The following is an 18,739-nucleotide window of genomic DNA, read 5'->3' on the forward strand; positions in this document are numbered from 1 at the left end:
TAGCACTTGATTATTATTGTATAATAAACCTGGCATTGTGACTGACTTTGGAGTCATTTGTTGCTCTTTTGTAAGTCGTTTTGGATAAAAGCTTCTTCTAAATGCATATGTAACTTAAATGTATAATAATAATAATAATAATAATAGCTATTATTATTATTATTATTTTAATTTATAGGCTAAATAAATGAGTGCACTTAAGACAGTAAAATGTTTGTCAAAATAATTCATGAATGCTTTATTTTTAAATAACCTTTTACAGTTTTGGATCTGTGTTTGTGTACTATTCATTCTTAACATATTTCATTCATTCATTCACAGACGTATTTAGGTGATTTATTATACTAAGCTTTTCCCCCCAGAGTTAGATGCATGCTTCACTGTTAAAGTTATTATTAAATAACTTAGGCCTATTATAACATTGCATTCAGTTAGAGAGCAAAGGAATGACAACATAACCGGTACATTATTGGTTTTGTATTGCTTTTTACCTTCTTCTCTCGAAACTCTATCGTTTTTTTTTTATTTTTTAGAAAATTTTCTATTCTTCTTTTTATTAGGCTATATTATTTATTTTAGGCTATAAAACACAGGCGGCGGTGTTTTATCCTATTGGTGATTAATATAAAATAAACGCTAAAAAGAAGACTATTTTGTGAGTGCGGATCATGGTATCATAGGCTACTATGGAAAATAATGTTTAATAAACACAATATCCGCACCGTGGTTGAATCTGCCGGTGGGGGCGGAGCCACAAATCCATGAGTTAAATTTACAAACCCGAGGGAACGGATTGCGAAAGCGTGCGCACGGATTATGAATTTGTGGGTACGGATTCAAAATCCGAAGGTACGGTTTACAAAATCTGAGCGCACGGATTGGAAATTCGTGGGTACGGTTTATTAATCCGTGGGCATGATTTGTTAAACCGAGGGAACAGTTTAAGAATTCGTGAGTACGGTTTATAAACTGAGGGGACGGATTGCAAAACCGTCGCCACGGATTGTTTTTTTTTCTCCTACAGGTGACTTCCCGGGCTCCGTAGAATGTTGATGCTTTAATAACAAATATTTTTATCTGGAGCGTTTATGCTGGGATGTTATAGCTAGGCGACATGGAATTTACTATTTCATGGATGTACTGGGGAAAAAAATCTATATAGGCTGCATTTATGCGGGACAAAACATGAATGTTGCTGGCTGGACAAGATAACACATTTCTGCAGTTCAAAAATCCGTCCCGCGCAGGTCTCTAGTGTCAAGTTTGGTGGACACAGGAATTACTTAATGCATTATCAAAGGAAGTCTTAAGAGATTTTGAGTAATTTTATGGCCCGCTATGGGTAAAATGTACATCTGATGAATTAGAATCAATATAACATACTAAGTAACAACAGTCTGTAGGTTTGTTCTGGTGTGGTTTGAATGCTTCTAGGAGTGGGTTTACTCTTGGGTTAGATTTTAGTCTTGGGTTAGCAATTTTGATATTAGAATATTTAATATAATATAATAATATTTAGTATGAGATAATTTGACTTTAGATAATTTGAAGTTTACAAAATGTTGTTCATTCAATTATCAGTGCCATTTTGTCAATATACAGCCTCCTTCATGTTATGTGAACATGACAGTCATTAGTCTTTCTTTGTTTTTGGTGCCCACTTTCTTTTTAATTTTTTGGTCATTTTTGGCCGTTTTAACATGGGAGAGATGAAGCACTGGATTTCCTTTTTGTTTTATTGAGCTGCTTTATTGGCCGTTCCTCTTTAGTACCAGTACAAGAAGAAGTTTGAGGAGAGTAGGGGTCACTACCATATGATACCCGACACACCTGAGCAGCTTCACCACAAAGAGGCCTCAGAGCTGCAGAGTCAAGTAAGTCACATACAGTTCTGGAGCTTTCCGCAGCCGGTCACCTGCTTCTCTGTGTGTGAAACGAAGACTGATTCTACACATATTGGACCTGTTTATTTCATTTTATCCACCTTGTTAGACTCACGCAGCTATAATAGATTTATGTATCATTTACATTTTATTTGTTTGGGTTAGTTTGTCCTGTAAAACTCCTTTACAAGGAATCGTTTCAACATTATGTAAGAACAAAGCTGTAAAAACATGTCACTTCATCATTAAAACCTCAGACATTTTATATTGTGAAAACACCATGAACATCCAGTGTTTTTAATGAATTTTCCACACTGTAAATCCTATAGTAAACTCTGTTCTCAGTCTCAGTGCTTAGGAACATATATATGGCAGATTAATTGTCAACCAGTAAAAAAACAAATACAGCACAGACTCTACAAAAATATTCAGTATGCAAGCAAAGCTTTGGTGTTTGCTTAACAACCATTATTTAGTAAACCATTAAATGAATCAGCTTTTTTTTTTTAGTTATATGTTCCTCACCTTTGGGCTTTTGTCTGACTACAGGTGAAGTATAAGGAGAAATATGAGAAAGAAAGAGGCAAAGCCATGCTGGACTTCGAGACTCCTACTTATGTAACTGCTAAGGAGGCTCAGCATCTCCAGAGTCAGGTAAATACTGCTGCCCAAGCTTATTGTATTCACTGCAGAACAAATGGCAGCATATATATTGCTCAAGTATTCTTTGTAACCCAGTGTGAATGACTGAGAAATGCTAAGTGGAATTCAAACACTGCTTTTATGTGGATACAAATATTGTAATGCTGGTAAGTAATTGGGACACCACAATTTCCAACCAAGACCCATGGATTTACGGTAGGCGTTTATGTGTGTCATGTATTTATAGTTTTACAACTGTTTTGATAGTTTCAATGTACATACAACACACTGATGGGAGAAAGCAGTTTAAGTGAACATCAAGATACTCAAAACATTATGACCATGGTGTACTGGACCTGTATTCCAGAAGCTTCATGTATCTCTCACTCTTCTATCTTTGCGGTGGATAGAAAGAGTATAAGAAGGACTTTGAGATGACAATGAAAGGAAAGAACCTCTCTGGGTTGGAGGTCACCCCTGCCATGATGCATGTCAGACACGCCACGAAAATTGTTAGCGAGGTAACATGAAGCCCTTATATTCTCTTCCTTCCATCCTGGTAATAATACTAAGACCACATACACTTAATAATCCTTACATGAGTGTCTTTGAAGTTTCCGTTACACCCGAGTAGGTTTTGGTTAGTATGCATGAACCATCCTTCCGCTGTAATACACTTCCCCATCCAACATCTGTGTGTGTGTGTGTGTGTGTTTGTGTTTTCTTTTGTTTTTTTATTTTCACAAGGTTCCCACAGTAATGGAAAACCCGGAGATATTAGGAAATTTAGTTCCAGGCCAGGAAAAGTTGTGAAAACTAACAAAGTTCTAAAAAGTTATGCTTGGCCCAAAATGTATCATTGTGTCTCTTTAAAATTATTATTAGAAATTCATTGAATTTCAATGAACAAAGGGTGTGGGAACCCTGTTATTAAGGTTTTTCTTAACAATCTTTTATGGTCATATATCTTGGATTTTTTTTTTTTAAACCTACTTCCACTCTACTTCAGTTATCCTGAGCATGCACATTAAATAACATGTTATTTTATTTTATGTTACATTTTATTTGAAAATAACCTCTTTAGATCTTGGTTACCCTGAGCATGTACATGAAAACATTTAATCTTATTACATATATATATATATTTTAGTATATTTTAACCTCTAGATCTTGGTTTGGCTTCAAATCATATGAATGTTGCTACAAAAAGAATGTACATGTTGAAGAGTCTCAGAAAATGTTTTTTTGTTGTTGTCAATATTCTTGCCTGTGAGATTTCTGATAAACATTGTTTATGTCTTTATCAGGTTGCTTTTCAAACTAAGCAATGCTTTTGCTCTAAGTAGATTATGCTCAGTTACTTTATTGGTGTATGGAAAGCATGCACCTTGATTATATGGATGTGAAGCTTTAACCTCATACCCAGAGCAAATGCTTGGTGACGTTGAAATGACAGTGAGTGCAGTACTGCACCAGCACTGTGTCTATGTCTTTGTGTGCTATGTGTCTGCAGTCTTTCTGTTCTTCTCCGCCTTGTAGAAAGAGTACAGGAGGGATCTAGAGGAAGGGGTGAAGGGTAAAGGGCTTACAGTGCTGGAGGAAACTCCTGAGTTACTGAGAGCAAAGAATGCTACTCAGATCCTTTCTGAGGTAGGATGGCTATCTTACCTGCAGTCCTCTGCCTCAACGCCACTTCCTCCTCAGCACACTAATCAGGCAGAAATGAGTCCATTTGTCTCTTGTTAATGAGAAAACTAATCAAGCTAATGGAGTTTCCCTGTGATGTGCCATCTAACTAGGTTTGGTAAATCAAGTCAACTCATCCCATTGAGACTCCCCCTAAATGTCATTTTGTCTTTCTGTTCTAAATGACCTCCCTTATTTTTTTTATTTATTTTTTTCATTTACAGCTCCGATGTTAATATCTTCTTATTCTTTTCAGTTTTTATGCTGATTTTTATTGTGTTTGTAGCCCACAGGAATGTTTCTTGGTGTGATTGTAAAGATCACTGATTAGCAAACATATGTACATGGTCACATGAGTATGATATGTCTGCCTAATACCTGCAGAGAGAGTACAAGAAAGCACTGGAGCAAGAGATCAAGGGAAAAGGCATGTTGGCTTTGGCTACTGACACTCCAGACTTCTTGAGGGCAAAGAATGCCACAGAAATCCTCAGTCAGGTACACAAATGATCTCCGACCCATGATTCCCTCAACTATCAGCACCAACATTTCAACACTGATTGATACATTCATTTGATTTGAATTGTTTTTCCAGGCCAAGTACAAGCAGAATGCTGAGCATGACAGAGCCACATACACCACAGTCATTGACACCCCTGACATCCTCCACGCTCAGCAGATCAGGAACATTGTGAGCCAGGTATGAGGTTTGCTTCTTTAAGAAGCTTCTTTTTTTAATGTTTATTGCATGTGTGTTGGTAGAAAACTCCTCCACGGCAGATCAGGAACATTGTGAGCCAGGTATGAGGGTTGCCTCTTTGAAAAATGCTATTGTTTTTTTTTTTTTGTAAACTTTTTACGTTTTGATGTTTGTTGCGTGTGTGTTGGTAGAAAATTACAAATTCAGACAAATAAGGGATTCACACAGTAGACACATTTTGGTAACAGTTCATATATTTTTTCAGCTTGACCTCTTGAGGTTGACAATGAACAGTTTCTGAAGGTTATTCACCATTATTTTCACTATTTGTTAAAAATGAAACAAACAGACTTTTAGACATTTTTAAAAGTATTAGGCTGTTTTTTTTACCTTATTAATGGAAAGTGATAAGTCTTTAAGCTATCATCCAGTGCCTCTGTTTTTATAACTGTTTTATGAAAGATATTGTTGATTATTTAAGTGTAATCTCATGAACAACTCAATGTTGTCAACTCAGAATCTCTGTGTTTTGTGTTTTATCTTATAGAAAAAGTACAAGGAGGAGGCTGAAAAGACTATGTCCCACTATGTGCCTGTGTTGGACACTCCTGAGATGCAAAGAGTGCGTGAGAACCAGAAGAACTTCAGCACTGTAAGTGTTTCTTCAAGGGTTTGAGCCAGTCCATTTTATGTCTGTTCAGTCCATATAATGTTCCTGTTTTATTCATCTTAGCTTAAAAGTGATATTTGTACCATTTGTTGTCTTTGGTCCTTGTCTTTCCTGTTTGTCTAAGAAATAAAAATAAAAGAGTAGGCAGATTCCACATTTCTTATGCTGGTTAGTTACAGTAGTTGTCTATATCGCAATTCTCTCGAATGATTTTGAACATTTTTGGTTGCACTGTTTTCTCTTGCTGCATTTTTCTGTCATTTTTGACTGCCTTTGTGCTCTTTTCGTTTTAGCTTCAGTACCAGATTGACCTTAAAAACAGTAAGGGCAAAGTTTCAGCAGTAAAGGACACCCCTGAAATGCTTCGTGTTAAAGAAAATACAAAGAATTTCAGCTCGGTACCTACTGCCCAATGAGTTTTTTTTTTTTTAACATTCTAACAACAAACCTTTTTTTGTCCTTTTTCTGTTCTCATTTCTTGCTTTACACCACCTTTTCCTTTTTTCTGTACTGCAACCACAAGTTAACATTTCTTGTTAACTCTTTTTATATCATGTAAATGTAGATATCCTAAACAGACCTTAGTCTAATGTAGTCATTAACTTGTAGTCATAAACTAGCAAAGCCACTAACGGTAATCATCAAAGTTGATGCTGTTGACCTTTCTTCATCCTAAACAATATCTCTAACCATTTTACAAGCTTAATATTTACATATTTGACATCTTTCTTGTGTTGCTGTCTTCAATGATGTGTGTTTGAAATGTTTTTGTTTCTTTGTTTGTCCTTTTCTCAAATGTTTAGTCTGTTTTTTATGTTGCAAGAGCACATTCTGAAGCGTCCCCAGACAAAACAAATGAAAACTACTTATCCCAAGAGATAACAAAAACAAATGTTAATGCCTCCTTATGCTTGTACAATCCCAAAGATCCAGTACAAGGAGGAGCTTGGGCAAGGAACAGCCATATCTGAAACCCCTGAGATGGAGAGGGTTAAACGCAATCAGGAGGCTGTTAGCACGGTACACTGCGGTGTGAACCCATCATTCACCCTGCTTCCTGTTGGAGTGCCCCCAAAATGCCTCCTGATTTTAATCAAAATACTGTTAGCATCCTAAGAAATTTAATATCAAACACAAACAATCATTTTAATATATACCATCTAATATCAAGTTATAATTGTAACGTTTCGCTGAGTTGAAATAATAGCCACTTCCTCTCATCATTTTAAATAACCTAAAATAACATGGCCCATACATTTATCCATCTTCATTTGACACTGGTCCCAAGACTTGACTAGTGCTGCATTGTTTAAAACACTCAACCTCTCTTTTCTTCTTAATCTTACGCATATGTGTCGATACTCTGTCTTTATCACACCTGTTCCATGCTCCTAATGGACTGAAATGTGTATTAGATTAAATACAGGGATTCCCTAAGGCAAGGCATATCTATAGCCGACCTTCCTGAGGTGAAGCGTGTACGGGAAACTCAGAAGAACATCAGCTCGGTAGTGCTTTTTCTCTTTAAAGAAGACTTCTTGTTTAGACAAATTTATACTCTCCTTTAATATTCTTTAAGTCTCATTTCACCCTTCTTCAAGTTTTTTATGGATAAACATCCCTAGATAACCCAACCCCCCCCCCCCTTCTGGGGTCTTAGTTTTTGAAAGAAGTATCTTCAGCAAGATTGCATTTGTTTGCATTTGTGAAAAATACAGTAAAACCAGTAATATTACGAAACATTATTACAGTTTAAAATAACAGTTTTGAATAGAAAGTTCAAAGGAACAGCATTTATTTGAAATTCAAATCTTTGGAACATTACAAATGACAAACATTTGAACAGTAGCGTTTATGTCTCATACCATATATAATTACTCTACCACTTTTCTTTCTATAGCTTGAGATCCATGTTTTTTTTTCTTTACATTTTCTTCACTTTTGTTTTCAGGTGTTTTGTGTTTTATTTCAACAACGTTTTGTCTTTTGGTTTTACTTATTAATATTCAAAAGATTATTGACATTTTTACCTTTTTTGCCCCATTGCCTCTACATGCTTAAAGATCCAATACAAGGAAGATTTGGGAGTAGGAACAGCTATTTCAGAAACCCCAGAGACGGAGAGAGTTAAACGCAATCAGCAAAATATTAGCACGGTACACTATGGTGTGACCCTCTATCCCACCCCTAAAACATTCCCTATTCTTCGTCTCTCCATCATCTAAGAAAACCTTTTAGCCTCCATCTGTTTATGCTAGTCCCTCTAGTGACCCTAGGAATAAGTCACTGCATCAAATCCATCATTTATAACAATATGTGTAACTCTCATCTAGCTCATGTGACAAAATCCTGTTTTCCCTTTTTTCAGTAATACTTGGTATATACTGTATGTAGATGTAGGCTAATAATTAGCAACTGATTCTTTCATGTAATAATTAGGTACCAAACCATAAACTTTACTTCAGTTATTGTTTTTTATTTATCTATTTTACAAACCTTGCAGGTAATATCTAGTTTTAATTTTGTATTATCAACAACATTATTGATTACTTAACAACGCAGTTGCTTTGCTCCAAAACCTAACAAGCTGCCTATGCAGGAAGTATTTTAAAGCATCATAAGCACGCTTCTGGTCCAAAATCTGTTTTGGCACCTTTATGTAATTTTATGCTATCTTTTGTAACATGAATATGAAGCAGTTGCATATGTAGAGATGTACAAATATGCCACTTATGGGCACTTAAAATCAAATTTTAGAAGGCAGCTGCCTTTGTAGGCATCTAAGGGTTTGGAACAAAGCTAATATTGTTGTGTATGTTATCTTTGTGGATGTTCGTTCTTTCACTGTTTTGGTTCATGTTTGTGTTGTTTATTTGATATGTCGAAATTAATCCTTGGGTAGATAAAATACAAGGATTCGCTGGGTCAAGGCACAGCCATACCGGACCTCCCCGAGATGAAGCGGGTCAAAGAGAATCAGAAGCACATCAGCTCGGTAGTGGAAGCTCCACAGGGTTTACTTGAGAGTGGCTCTGATCCCATTAACGCTTCCAGTATACTTCTTAATTTCCAACTTATACAATCCCATCATTGATGCGAAATAATTGAAGCATATGAAATGTAATGCTTAAACCCCATTTTCATCTAATATAATTGACCACATCATATTCCACCCTAGTGAGGTCCCCTTTCTGCTGTGAATTCAAATTTATGGGATTATTCAACTCCAGACATTGTTGCTAATCCAACACCAGATGAGCTCTTGTATCCCACATTTGTTGTTTTCCCTTCCCAACCAGGTTCCTATTTTTAAATCTGGGATATAAGCTCATTGTGCGTTGTGTGTGATGTTTGATGTGACTGCTCTCCAAAGACTCTTGCGTCCGTCATAGTGTTCAGTGTCTGACTGGCCTTTGGGGGGGCGCTGTTCTTTTCTGCTCTAGGTCTTGTATAAGGACCTTTCTGTGAAGGGAACGCCTGTGGTGTTCACACCAGAGATGGAGAGGGTCAAACGGAACCAATTGCAGATTAGCTCGGTACTTACAGCCACAGGACATGTGTGTGTGTGTGTGTGAGACGTGTAAATGTAACCACTCTTAATACCTTCATTTCACTTAGGAGGCTAATAATATTAACTGTACTCTTCCATATGCTGAATTTCATTCTGTAACTGATCATCATCACTACAAACCTTCATCTCAGGACCCATCTACCTTTAATCCAGCCCTCTGAAGATCCCTCTAATTCATCTGTCTGAAATCACAATAACACCTTGGGTTGTGTTGATGGATGTTATATTCATGTCTTTTGTCTGTCTAATGTCCTAATTTCCTGGCGTGTCTTCCACAGGGTCTTGACACATAATCATAATCCAGAATGATGTGGTTTCTAATATATGTATGTGCTGTGTTGTCTTTTGTCCAGGTTCTGTACTCGGACAGCTTCCGTAAGCAGGTGCAGGGTAAGGCCGCATTTGTGCTGGACACCCCTGAGATGAGACGTGTTAAAGAAACTCAGCGTATCATCTCTGGAGTAAGATGACTTTTAAATCTTGACCTTTAGCAGTATATTGCAAGGAAATAATTTTTCTGTATTTTATGAAGGTCAACCTGTTGCATTCAAAAATGTTTGGGAGTTGAATGTCACAGTGCGATTTTCTGTGAAATCTGTCAAATCTGACAGCCCTGAATTCTGCAGACTGGCTCCTTCAGACGGCAAATCGGGATAAAAGTCTTGTCGTTTATTTAAGTCTTAAAGTCACCATGAAATCAAACTTGACTATTCTTATTTTTTTATGGAATATTGCAGAGCCTATTATAAATGATTTATCTGTACACATAATTTTTTTTTAACTCGTGCTCTCTAATCTTTAATCCAAAACATCAGCTTCTTCTTGCCTTAGTAACGACATCTCTTCTCTGATGACAGGACAATAATCTGTCCTCTCCAGCAACCTGTCACCCACACGAGATCATAGCCAATTCCCAATGCACAAAATCAGTTTTATTTCACTTGGATATATGTCCAAAAGGGAAGACAATCTCAACTTCCATTTCGTGTCCACTTTGAACCTATTAAAAGCGTAGCAGTTTCTTTGTCTCCTGCCTCATGTTTTGCTGTCTGTTCTTCTCAGGTCAGATACCACCAGGACTTTGAGAAGAGCAAGGGCAGCTTCACCCCCACCATCTCTGACCCCGTCACTGAGCGCGTGAAGAGGAACACCCAGGACTTCAGTGACATCAGCTACCGCGGCATCCAGAGACGTGTGGTGGAGATGGAGAGGAGACGTGCAGAGGAGCACGATCAGGAGACCACCACTGGTCAGCTGACACATACTGTGTCCTGTACACACTAAACACACTTCCTATAAATATAGAAAAATATGACGCTTATGATATGTAAAGAATGATATACAGATCATACACAGGAATCAAGTGATTTTTGAATAGAAACATTCAATAAAACTGGGTTTCCGTTTTCTCAAAGACCTGCGTGTGTGGCGCACAAACCCCGGCTCTGTCTTTGACTATGACCCTGCTGAGGACAACATACAGTCCAGAAGTCTTCACATGATGTCAGGTAGGCCACTCCTCTGCTGTCACTGGACTTAAAAGGCCTTATTAGAACAGTTCTCTGGCTGACTATACTGTGGATGTATACTTATCTGCCACCTTCCTTGATTGAAGACAGTCTATCAAAGAGGAGGTAACGTTGACATGTTTGTCCCATTGTTCAGTCCAAGCCCAGCGCCGCAGTAAGGAGCACTCCCGCTCCACCAGCGCAATGAGTGGTGTGGGCGATGAGAAGTCAGAGATGTCTGAGAATGTGGACCACCACGCATCCCTCTACAGCAATGGCTTTGGTGTCTCTGCTTTACACGGTACATGTTTAAAGTGCTTGGTTTGTCTTCACCCTAGGTTTAGCTTGATAGTCGGCAATTTATTTTCTGAATGCATGTCAATGACCTTTTTGTAAATTATTCATCCATGTGTTTCATTTTTAAAACTTTTTTTTTTGTAATTTTTCATTCAAATGTTGTTACTGGATCTTTCAGTGAAACGCTAGACTCTCTGGTGACATATGCTAGACTTTTTCAGTTATTAGATCCACTTAAACGCCACCCCTTTTTTGCAAGCTTGCATTCATTACTGAGTGAAATGCCCACATCTTAAAATCCAATCAACATCCGACGGGTAGAACCAAGTCCACATCCTACATTTTTTTTCTTTTTCAATAATTCATTTCATTCAGATGTGTTGCAATATGGAAGAGAAAGAATCTGTCAGTACTTCAGTTTCATCGCAACATTAAAGATGGACAAAAATAGATTAACAAATATTGAATAATTCAGCTTGTTTTATAAGTGGAATGTAAATCTGTTAATCTGTATTACGAATGACCGGAAACTGCTTATAGGAAGTTAAAAAGGGCAAAATCTGAATGCTAACTAGTGCCAGAGAAATATGTAACTTTATATCTGTGCTGTTTTGTCATATAGGTTACTCACAGACCAAGACTATTGAGGTTCAGCAGAGATCCTCCTCTGTGGCAACACAACAGACCACTGTTTCTTCTGTCCCCTCGCATCCTTCAACCACTGGAGTAAGTACTGAGAGACCACTGCCAATTTCAATATCATAGTAGTATAATATGCTAATATCATATGTGTATGCATGTGCTCTACATACAATATCTTAGTCCAAATAGTAACGGCATATTCACTGTTTATTTGATGGTAAAGTTGGTTAATATTGTTTTCTTTGTCTTCAACAGAAAACTGTCCGTGCCATGTATGACTACTCTGCTGCAGACAATGATGAGGTGTCCTTCAAGGACAGTGACGTCATTGTGAACGTGCAGTCCATCGATGAGGGTTGGATGTATGGCACTGTGCAGCGTACTGGAAAGACCGGTATGCTGCCCGCCAACTATGTGGAAGCCATCTGAATACAACTACTGTCCTCTCAAACACCCTGTGGAGGAAGGAGTTTGATATCCACTCAGACGGAAAAAAAACTATTTAACGTGTACTAATGTTAGTCAAAGTAGTTATGCTGCTGTTTGTCCTCATTACTATTAGGAAATTTAGTTTGTGCCCATGTCACAAAGTCGGTTGTGGTTGTGGCATGAGAAACTGACAAATTATACATACCTATTTAAGTCACAGACAATTGTATTTATCTTTGTTGTTCTGTTCTAGCAGTTAAGTAACTGGAGCCCATTATTTTTGTATATTGCAATCACACTCCATTCAAAGTTTTAACGTTGAAACATTTGCAGAACGAGAGATGGGCTCATGGTTCACTTTATACGTGAAAAGGAAAACCAGAAATTGTGTTTTATAAAAACTGAACAGAGGCACTAAGGTTGCCACATGAAAATGAAAAAGGAAAAAAAACTTGAAAATGTTGAGGACAGGCCACCAGTTCCTCTAAAGTGAAAATGCCTTGATGTTAAAAACACGCCTCCTCCCTCCCTTGCTGAAGGCTGGCCATTATTTGCATGTTTTGTTTCTTTGATTCTGTAGGTGTGGGGTTAGAAGATGTATACCTTGAATCAGTAGCTAATAAAGCACACCACGCTTCTGCTGTCAATCTGTTTTCTGTCATGGATTTGAAGTTGTTTTCTTAATTGATCAACAGTTTCTTAATGAGACAATTCACCCAAAAATTAAAATTGTGTCACTTACTCACCCTCATGTCATTCCAAACCTCTATGACTTTCATCTCTCAAACAAAATCATTTTTATCTGTCCATCGAGTCACCTTGACCAAAAACTTAAGGAAATATAAAAATACAATAAAAGTCAATGAAGCATTAAACACATTTAGGCTTCCGTTTATCATATCTGAAACACTCCATGTGCATTGATTTGTCGCTTATATATGAATAAAAGCCTGAATTAAATATTTATCACAAAGCGATCATGTCTCTTCAGAAGACTTTTTAAACAACTCAATTCATGTGGATTACTTTTACAATGCCTTTTTGTATTTTTTTGAAACAATTTTTTAATTTTAATAAATACAATTTAAATTTCGCACTTTAATGCCCTTTGAATGGAACATTTACACTCCCTTTGAACTGGAATCATGGTGGACTATCCTGTGACGTCCACTTCGCAGGGCACTTACAGTTGAATAGAACAAACGTTTGAAGTGGTAAGAGAAACATACAAAATGCGCAGAGCAGTGGTATGTGAGGACTGGAATTGAGAACCACTGAACGAATACATTTAATGTTAACAAATGTTAATAAAACCTTAAAAATATTGTAAAGTGTTAATAATCTTTTGCAGCAATAAAAAAAGCCATCTATGTATTTGTAATTTGGTGGTTTGTTCAAAGATCCATTGAAAAAAAAAAAATGCCCCAAACAACAAAGAAAACCGGGATAAATGAAATTGTATTAATACTATAATTTTATTTAAAAAAAAAAAAAAAGTTTCCTTGGCATCTCAGCACAATTTTACAGTCTTAAAAAGCACTCCATAAAATACACCGACACTTAAGTAGCAATGGAAAGTCTATTCTCTGAAAGAGCATAATTAGAAATTCATCTACTCTAAAATTCAAGCTAAAACTTGAGAAATGAGCAGTCCACTGTTTATCTTCAAGTTAAAAGTGAATTCTGATATCAGGAAAATGTCTCAATGTCCTCATGGCAAGCTATCATCAAGATTACTCAGCAAGCGGGACTGCATATGGGTCACAATGCTTCTCATCATTCCACTCAGATGTTCGTGCATCAGGCCCAGCTGGTTGGGTGAACAGCGACCAAGTTCCTCTGAAGTTAGGCATCCACTAAGGGCTACAACATCTGATAGCAAATCACAAGATTTGTTCTCCTCAGCCATCAGTTCTGAATCTACACTCACCTCTGATGGTTTGTCATCTGCAAAAAGTTGGGAGTCACGAGTTATGCTGAATGTGTCACCAATGATGGATTTGACAGAAGGAAAAAAAAAAATTGCTTACCTTGAGCCTCTCCTGGTGTTTGCTCCTCATCTTGGTTTTGAGGAAGCTCCATCTCTTCAGGCTCAGATGTCATTTTCTCCATTTCGTCAAAACTCTTCAGGTCATCCGAACGCCCTTTTCTCTGTATGGCCAAATGTGAAGTGTAAGAATGATCTCCCATAATAAAGGCGAAGATACTAATGTAAAGACGATGCACAATACCTGTTGGTCATGATAGGTTTTAAGTGCTTTCCTCACATTGGACAGCTTAGGTGAACGAATAGGAAGAGACTTGATTTCACTTGGGGTAAGGGCACTCAGGTCTCCAACCGTTTTAATGTTTCTAGCTCTAACGAGCTGGCCAAAGCCACGAGGCCTAAATACACAATGGAATAAAAACGCATACCAATTAATTACATTCTTAACATTAACACCCCAGAAAACAACCTTCAGATCGGTGTTGAAATCAATTTATGAGAAGAAATAACTTGTACGGTTTGGGTGAAGAAGAAATGGTATGTGTGTGCTACCATTGAGAGATCTCAGCTGCACCATTCAATCAATACTTAAATGTATTTGGAGTTCACAAGGTCAGAACATTTTTAGAGGATTTAAATTAAAACTGAGGAATGAATTTAATGAACTGAACCCAAGCTGTACTGCAGGGGAAATGGGTGATCTGGCTTACCACATGTTGGAGGATATCTGTGGTAACACAGCCTCTATAGGGGTAGAGCAGCCAACGAGTGCTGGATAAACACAATCTTTAGCAATAGGACGTGGCTCCTGGCTCATTTCGGAAATCTATGATGTATAAAGAGGAACATTTTAACACCATTTGCACTTGGAGCTACTGTTCAAATAAACTAAAGTCTGATGAAACTGAATAACATGAACAGTATTGAACATTAACAACTTTAGCAGTCTTAAAGCAGCACTATGTAACTTTTTCTCTGTTAAAAATTTGCAAAATGTATATAATGAGCGAGTACATGAATTCATCTTCCAAACCGCGTTTTTGTCTTATTCCGAATCACTACGGTACACTTATAATAAGTACTTATATTTGGACTATTGTAGCCTGGTCGAGTCGTCACCGCTGCGGAGTAACACATACCTGCGTGAATCGCCATAGACAAACTTATGGCGCTTTTCCACTGCGTGGTATGACTCGGCGCAGCGCGGCGCGGCACGGCTCGGTTTGCGTTTCCACTGCAGTTTAGTATCGCTTTAGAATGGGCGGGATTATTCACATGTCGTTATAGTTGCGCTGCCTACTCCATGTGCATTGATTTGTCGCTTATATATGAATAAAAGCCTGAATTAAATATTTATCACAAAGCGATCATGTCTCTTCAGAAGACTTTTTAAACAACTCAATTCATGTGGATTACTTTTACAATGCCTTTTTGTATTTTTTTGAAACAATTTTTTAATTTTAATAAATACAATTTAAATTTCGCACTTTAATGCCCTTTGAATGGAACATTTACACTCCCTTTGAACTGGAATCATGGTGGACTATCCTGTGACGTCCACTTCGCAGGGCACTTACAGTTGAATAGAACAAACGTTTGAAGTGGTAAGAGAAACATACAAAATGCGCAGAGCAGTGGTATGTGAGGACTGGAATTGAGAACCACTGAACGAATACATTTAATGTTAACAAATGTTAATAAAACCTTAAAAATATTGTAAAGTGTTAATAATCTTTTGCAGCAATAAAAAAAGCCATCTATGTATTTGTAATTTGGTGGTTTGTTCAAAGATCCATTGAAAAAAAAAAAATGCCCCAAACAACAAAGAAAACCGGGATAAATGAAATTGTATTAATACTATAATTTTATTTAAAAAAAAAAAAAAAGTTTCCTTGGCATCTCAGCACAATTTTACAGTCTTAAAAAGCACTCCATAAAATACACCGACACTTAAGTAGCAATGGAAAGTCTATTCTCTGAAAGAGCATAATTAGAAATTCATCTACTCTAAAATTCAAGCTAAAACTTGAGAAATGAGCAGTCCACTGTTTATCTTCAAGTTAAAAGTGAATTCTGATATCAGGAAAATGTCTCAATGTCCTCATGGCAAGCTATCATCAAGATTACTCAGCAAGCGGGACTGCATATGGGTCACAATGCTTCTCATCATTCCACTCAGATGTTCGTGCATCAGGCCCAGCTGGTTGGGTGAACAGCGACCAAGTTCCTCTGAAGTTAGGCATCCACTAAGGGCTACAACATCTGATAGCAAATCACAAGATTTGTTCTCCTCAGCCATCAGTTCTGAATCTACACTCACCTCTGATGGTTTGTCATCTGCAAAAAGTTGGGAGTCACGAGTTATGCTGAATGTGTCACCAATGATGGATTTGACAGAAGGAAAAAAAAAAATTGCTTACCTTGAGCCTCTCCTGGGGTTTGCTCCTCATCTTGGTTTTGAGGAAGCTCCATCTCTTCAGGCTCAGATGTCATTTTCTCCATTTCGTCAAAACTCTTCAGGTCATCCGAACGCCCTTTTCTCTGTATGGCCAAATGTGAAGTGTAAGAATGATCTCCCATAATAAAGGCGAAGATACTAATGTAAAGACGATGCACAATACCTGTTGGTCATGATAGGTTTTAAGTGCTTTCCTCACATTGGACAGCTTAGGTGAACGAATAGGAAGAGACTTGATTTCACTTGGGGTAAGGGCACTCAGGTCTCCAACCGTTTTAATGTTTCTAGCTCTAACGAGCTGGCCAAAGCCACGAGGCCTAAATACACAATGGAATAAAAACGCATACCAATTAATTACATTCTTAACATTAACACCCCAGAAAACAACCTTCAGATCGGTGTTGAAATCAATTTATGAGAAGAAATAACTTGTACGGTTTGGGTGAAGAAGAAATGGTACGTGTGTGCTACCATTGAGAGATCTCAGCTGCACCATTCAATCAATACTTAAATGTATTTGGAGTTCACAAGGTCAGAACATTTTTAGAGGATTTAAATTAAAACTGAGGAATGAATTTAATGAACTGAACCCAAGCTGTACTGCAGGGGAAATGGGTGATCTGGCTTACCACATGTTGGAGGATATCTGTGGTAACACAGCCTCTATAGGGGTAGAGCAGCCAACGAGTGCTGGATAAACACAATCTTTAGCAATAGGACGTGGCTCCTGGCTCATTTCGGAAATCTATGATGTATAAAGAGGAACATTTTAACACCATTTGCACTTGGAGCTACTGTTCAAATAAACTAAAGTCTGATGAAACTGAATAACATGAACAGTATTGAACATTAACAACTTTAGCAGTCTTAAAGCAGCACTATGTAACTTTTTCTCTGTTAAAAATTTGCAAAATGTATATAATGAGCGAGTACATGAATTCATCTTCCAAACTGCGTTTTTGTCTTATTCCGAATCACTACGGTACACTTATAATAAGTACTTATATTTGGACTATTGTAGCCTGGTCGAGTCGTCACCGCTGCGGAGTAACACATACCTGCGTGAATCGCCATAGACAAACTTATGGCGCTTTTCCACTGCGTGGTATGACTCGGCGCAGCGCGGCGCGGCACGGCTCGGTTTGCGTTTCCACTGCAGTTTAGTATCGCTTTAGAATGGGCGGGATTATTCACATGTCGTTATAGTTGCGCTGCCTATACTGCCGCGACTCCTGAAAAACTTTTTCATTCCGCGTCGCCCTACCAATTTACTCTAGCAGAGGATAAAACTTTAAAATCCTCAAGTAACCTTAATAAAATCTCTATATCTTTTTGATTATTGAGCATAACAATCACATCATAAATGAACATTACAGTTAAAACCAGGTATATGCACACCATTCAAATTAAATCTTATCTGCTGCAATAGAGGTTCAGTGGCTATTGAGTAGAGCATTCCCGACAAAGAACACCCTTGTCTGACACCTCTACCAACCTTGAAAGGAGTGCATAAGCCACCGTTCACTTTCAGCAGACTCTCAACATCAGTGTACAGGACTCTGATCTTACTCACAAACGTAAAATGTTTTAATTTACTCCTTTAAAGTAGCACTATGTAACTTTTTCTGTGTTTAAAATTTGCAAAATGTATATAATGAGCGAGTACATGAATTCATCTTCCAAACCGCGTTTTTGTCTTATTCCGAATCACTACGGTACACTTATAATAAGTACTTATATTTGGACTATTGTAGCCTGGTCGAGTCGTCACCGCTGCGGAGTAACACATACCTGCGTGAATCGCCATAGACAAACTTATGGCGCTTTTCCACTGCGTGGTATGACTCGGCGCAGCGCGGCGCGGCACGGCTCGGTTTGCGTTTCCACTGCAGTTTAGTATCGCTTTAGAATGGGCGGGATTATTCACATGTCGTTATAGTTGCGCTGCCTATACTGCCGCGACTCCTGAAAAACTTTTTCATTCCGCGTCAATAGCCTTTTGTGGGTGTAGTGATATACTGTAATGAAATTGAAGAAATTTAACAATAACCCATGAAAAGTTTAAATTGAATCACAGTTTTATATCCAAGACGTAATAATTTAAAAACTAGTATCACACACCTTCGACTGCCCACTCAAGACTTTTGACCTAGGCGAGCTTGTGCGAATAACTGGACTACGTCGATCAATATCATCAGCCAGTTCTTGATGATAAATTGGAGTTGCAAAAGACACTCGACGAGACTGCAAAAAAAATTAATAAATA

General features: G+C 37.7%; 3 protein-coding genes across 3 annotated transcripts in view; 1 reads left to right on the forward strand and 2 right to left on the reverse strand.

Annotated features, from left to right (window-relative positions):
* Positions 1-12,675, forward strand: part of LOC107725229 (nebulin-like) — a 62,044-nt gene extending 49,369 nt beyond the window's left edge. Inside the window, exons 121-139 of the mRNA XM_016534418.1 lie at positions 1,770-1,874; positions 2,433-2,537; positions 2,936-3,046; positions 4,065-4,175; positions 4,596-4,709; positions 4,807-4,911; positions 5,459-5,563; positions 5,875-5,979; positions 6,509-6,601; positions 6,997-7,089; positions 7,645-7,737; positions 8,484-8,576; positions 9,025-9,117; positions 9,506-9,613; positions 10,215-10,401; positions 10,568-10,660; positions 10,818-10,961; positions 11,580-11,683; positions 11,855-12,675. Coding sequence (XP_016389904.1) covers positions 1,770-1,874; positions 2,433-2,537; positions 2,936-3,046; positions 4,065-4,175; positions 4,596-4,709; positions 4,807-4,911; positions 5,459-5,563; positions 5,875-5,979; positions 6,509-6,601; positions 6,997-7,089; positions 7,645-7,737; positions 8,484-8,576; positions 9,025-9,117; positions 9,506-9,613; positions 10,215-10,401; positions 10,568-10,660; positions 10,818-10,961; positions 11,580-11,683; positions 11,855-12,028 — 2,136 coding nt within the window. The 3' untranslated portion in view covers positions 12,029-12,675. The remainder of the gene's footprint in view (positions 1-1,769; positions 1,875-2,432; positions 2,538-2,935; positions 3,047-4,064; positions 4,176-4,595; positions 4,710-4,806; positions 4,912-5,458; positions 5,564-5,874; positions 5,980-6,508; positions 6,602-6,996; positions 7,090-7,644; positions 7,738-8,483; positions 8,577-9,024; positions 9,118-9,505; positions 9,614-10,214; positions 10,402-10,567; positions 10,661-10,817; positions 10,962-11,579; positions 11,684-11,854) is intronic.
* Positions 12,676-13,487: 812 nt separating this feature from the next.
* On the reverse strand, positions 13,488-14,848 carry LOC107725225 (telomere-associated protein RIF1-like). Its single transcript, XM_016534413.1, has 4 exons — positions 14,726-14,848; positions 14,260-14,413; positions 14,059-14,179; positions 13,488-13,975 (listed from the first exon to the last, which is right to left on the reverse strand). The coding sequence occupies exons 1-4, from the start codon at positions 14,830-14,832 to the stop codon at positions 13,740-13,742; spliced, it is 618 nt and encodes a 205-aa protein (XP_016389899.1). The 5' UTR covers positions 14,833-14,848; the 3' UTR covers positions 13,488-13,739.
* Positions 14,849-15,864: 1,016 nt separating this feature from the next.
* The window catches only part of rif1 (replication timing regulatory factor 1), a 28,480-nt gene continuing 25,605 nt past the window's right edge, over positions 15,865-18,739 (reverse strand). Inside the window, exons 33-36 of the mRNA XM_016534434.1 lie at positions 17,103-17,218; positions 16,637-16,790; positions 16,436-16,556; positions 15,865-16,352 (exon numbers count right to left, since the gene is read on the reverse strand). Coding sequence (XP_016389920.1) covers positions 16,117-16,352; positions 16,436-16,556; positions 16,637-16,790; positions 17,103-17,218 — 627 coding nt within the window. The 3' untranslated portion in view covers positions 15,865-16,116. The remainder of the gene's footprint in view (positions 16,353-16,435; positions 16,557-16,636; positions 16,791-17,102; positions 17,219-18,739) is intronic.

This window comes from Sinocyclocheilus rhinocerous, unplaced genomic scaffold, assembly GCF_001515625.1.
Source record: "Sinocyclocheilus rhinocerous isolate Xijiao unplaced genomic scaffold, SAMN03320098_v1.1 scaffold3807, whole genome shotgun sequence".
Lineage (NCBI taxonomy): Eukaryota > Metazoa > Chordata > Actinopteri > Cypriniformes > Cyprinidae > Sinocyclocheilus > Sinocyclocheilus rhinocerous.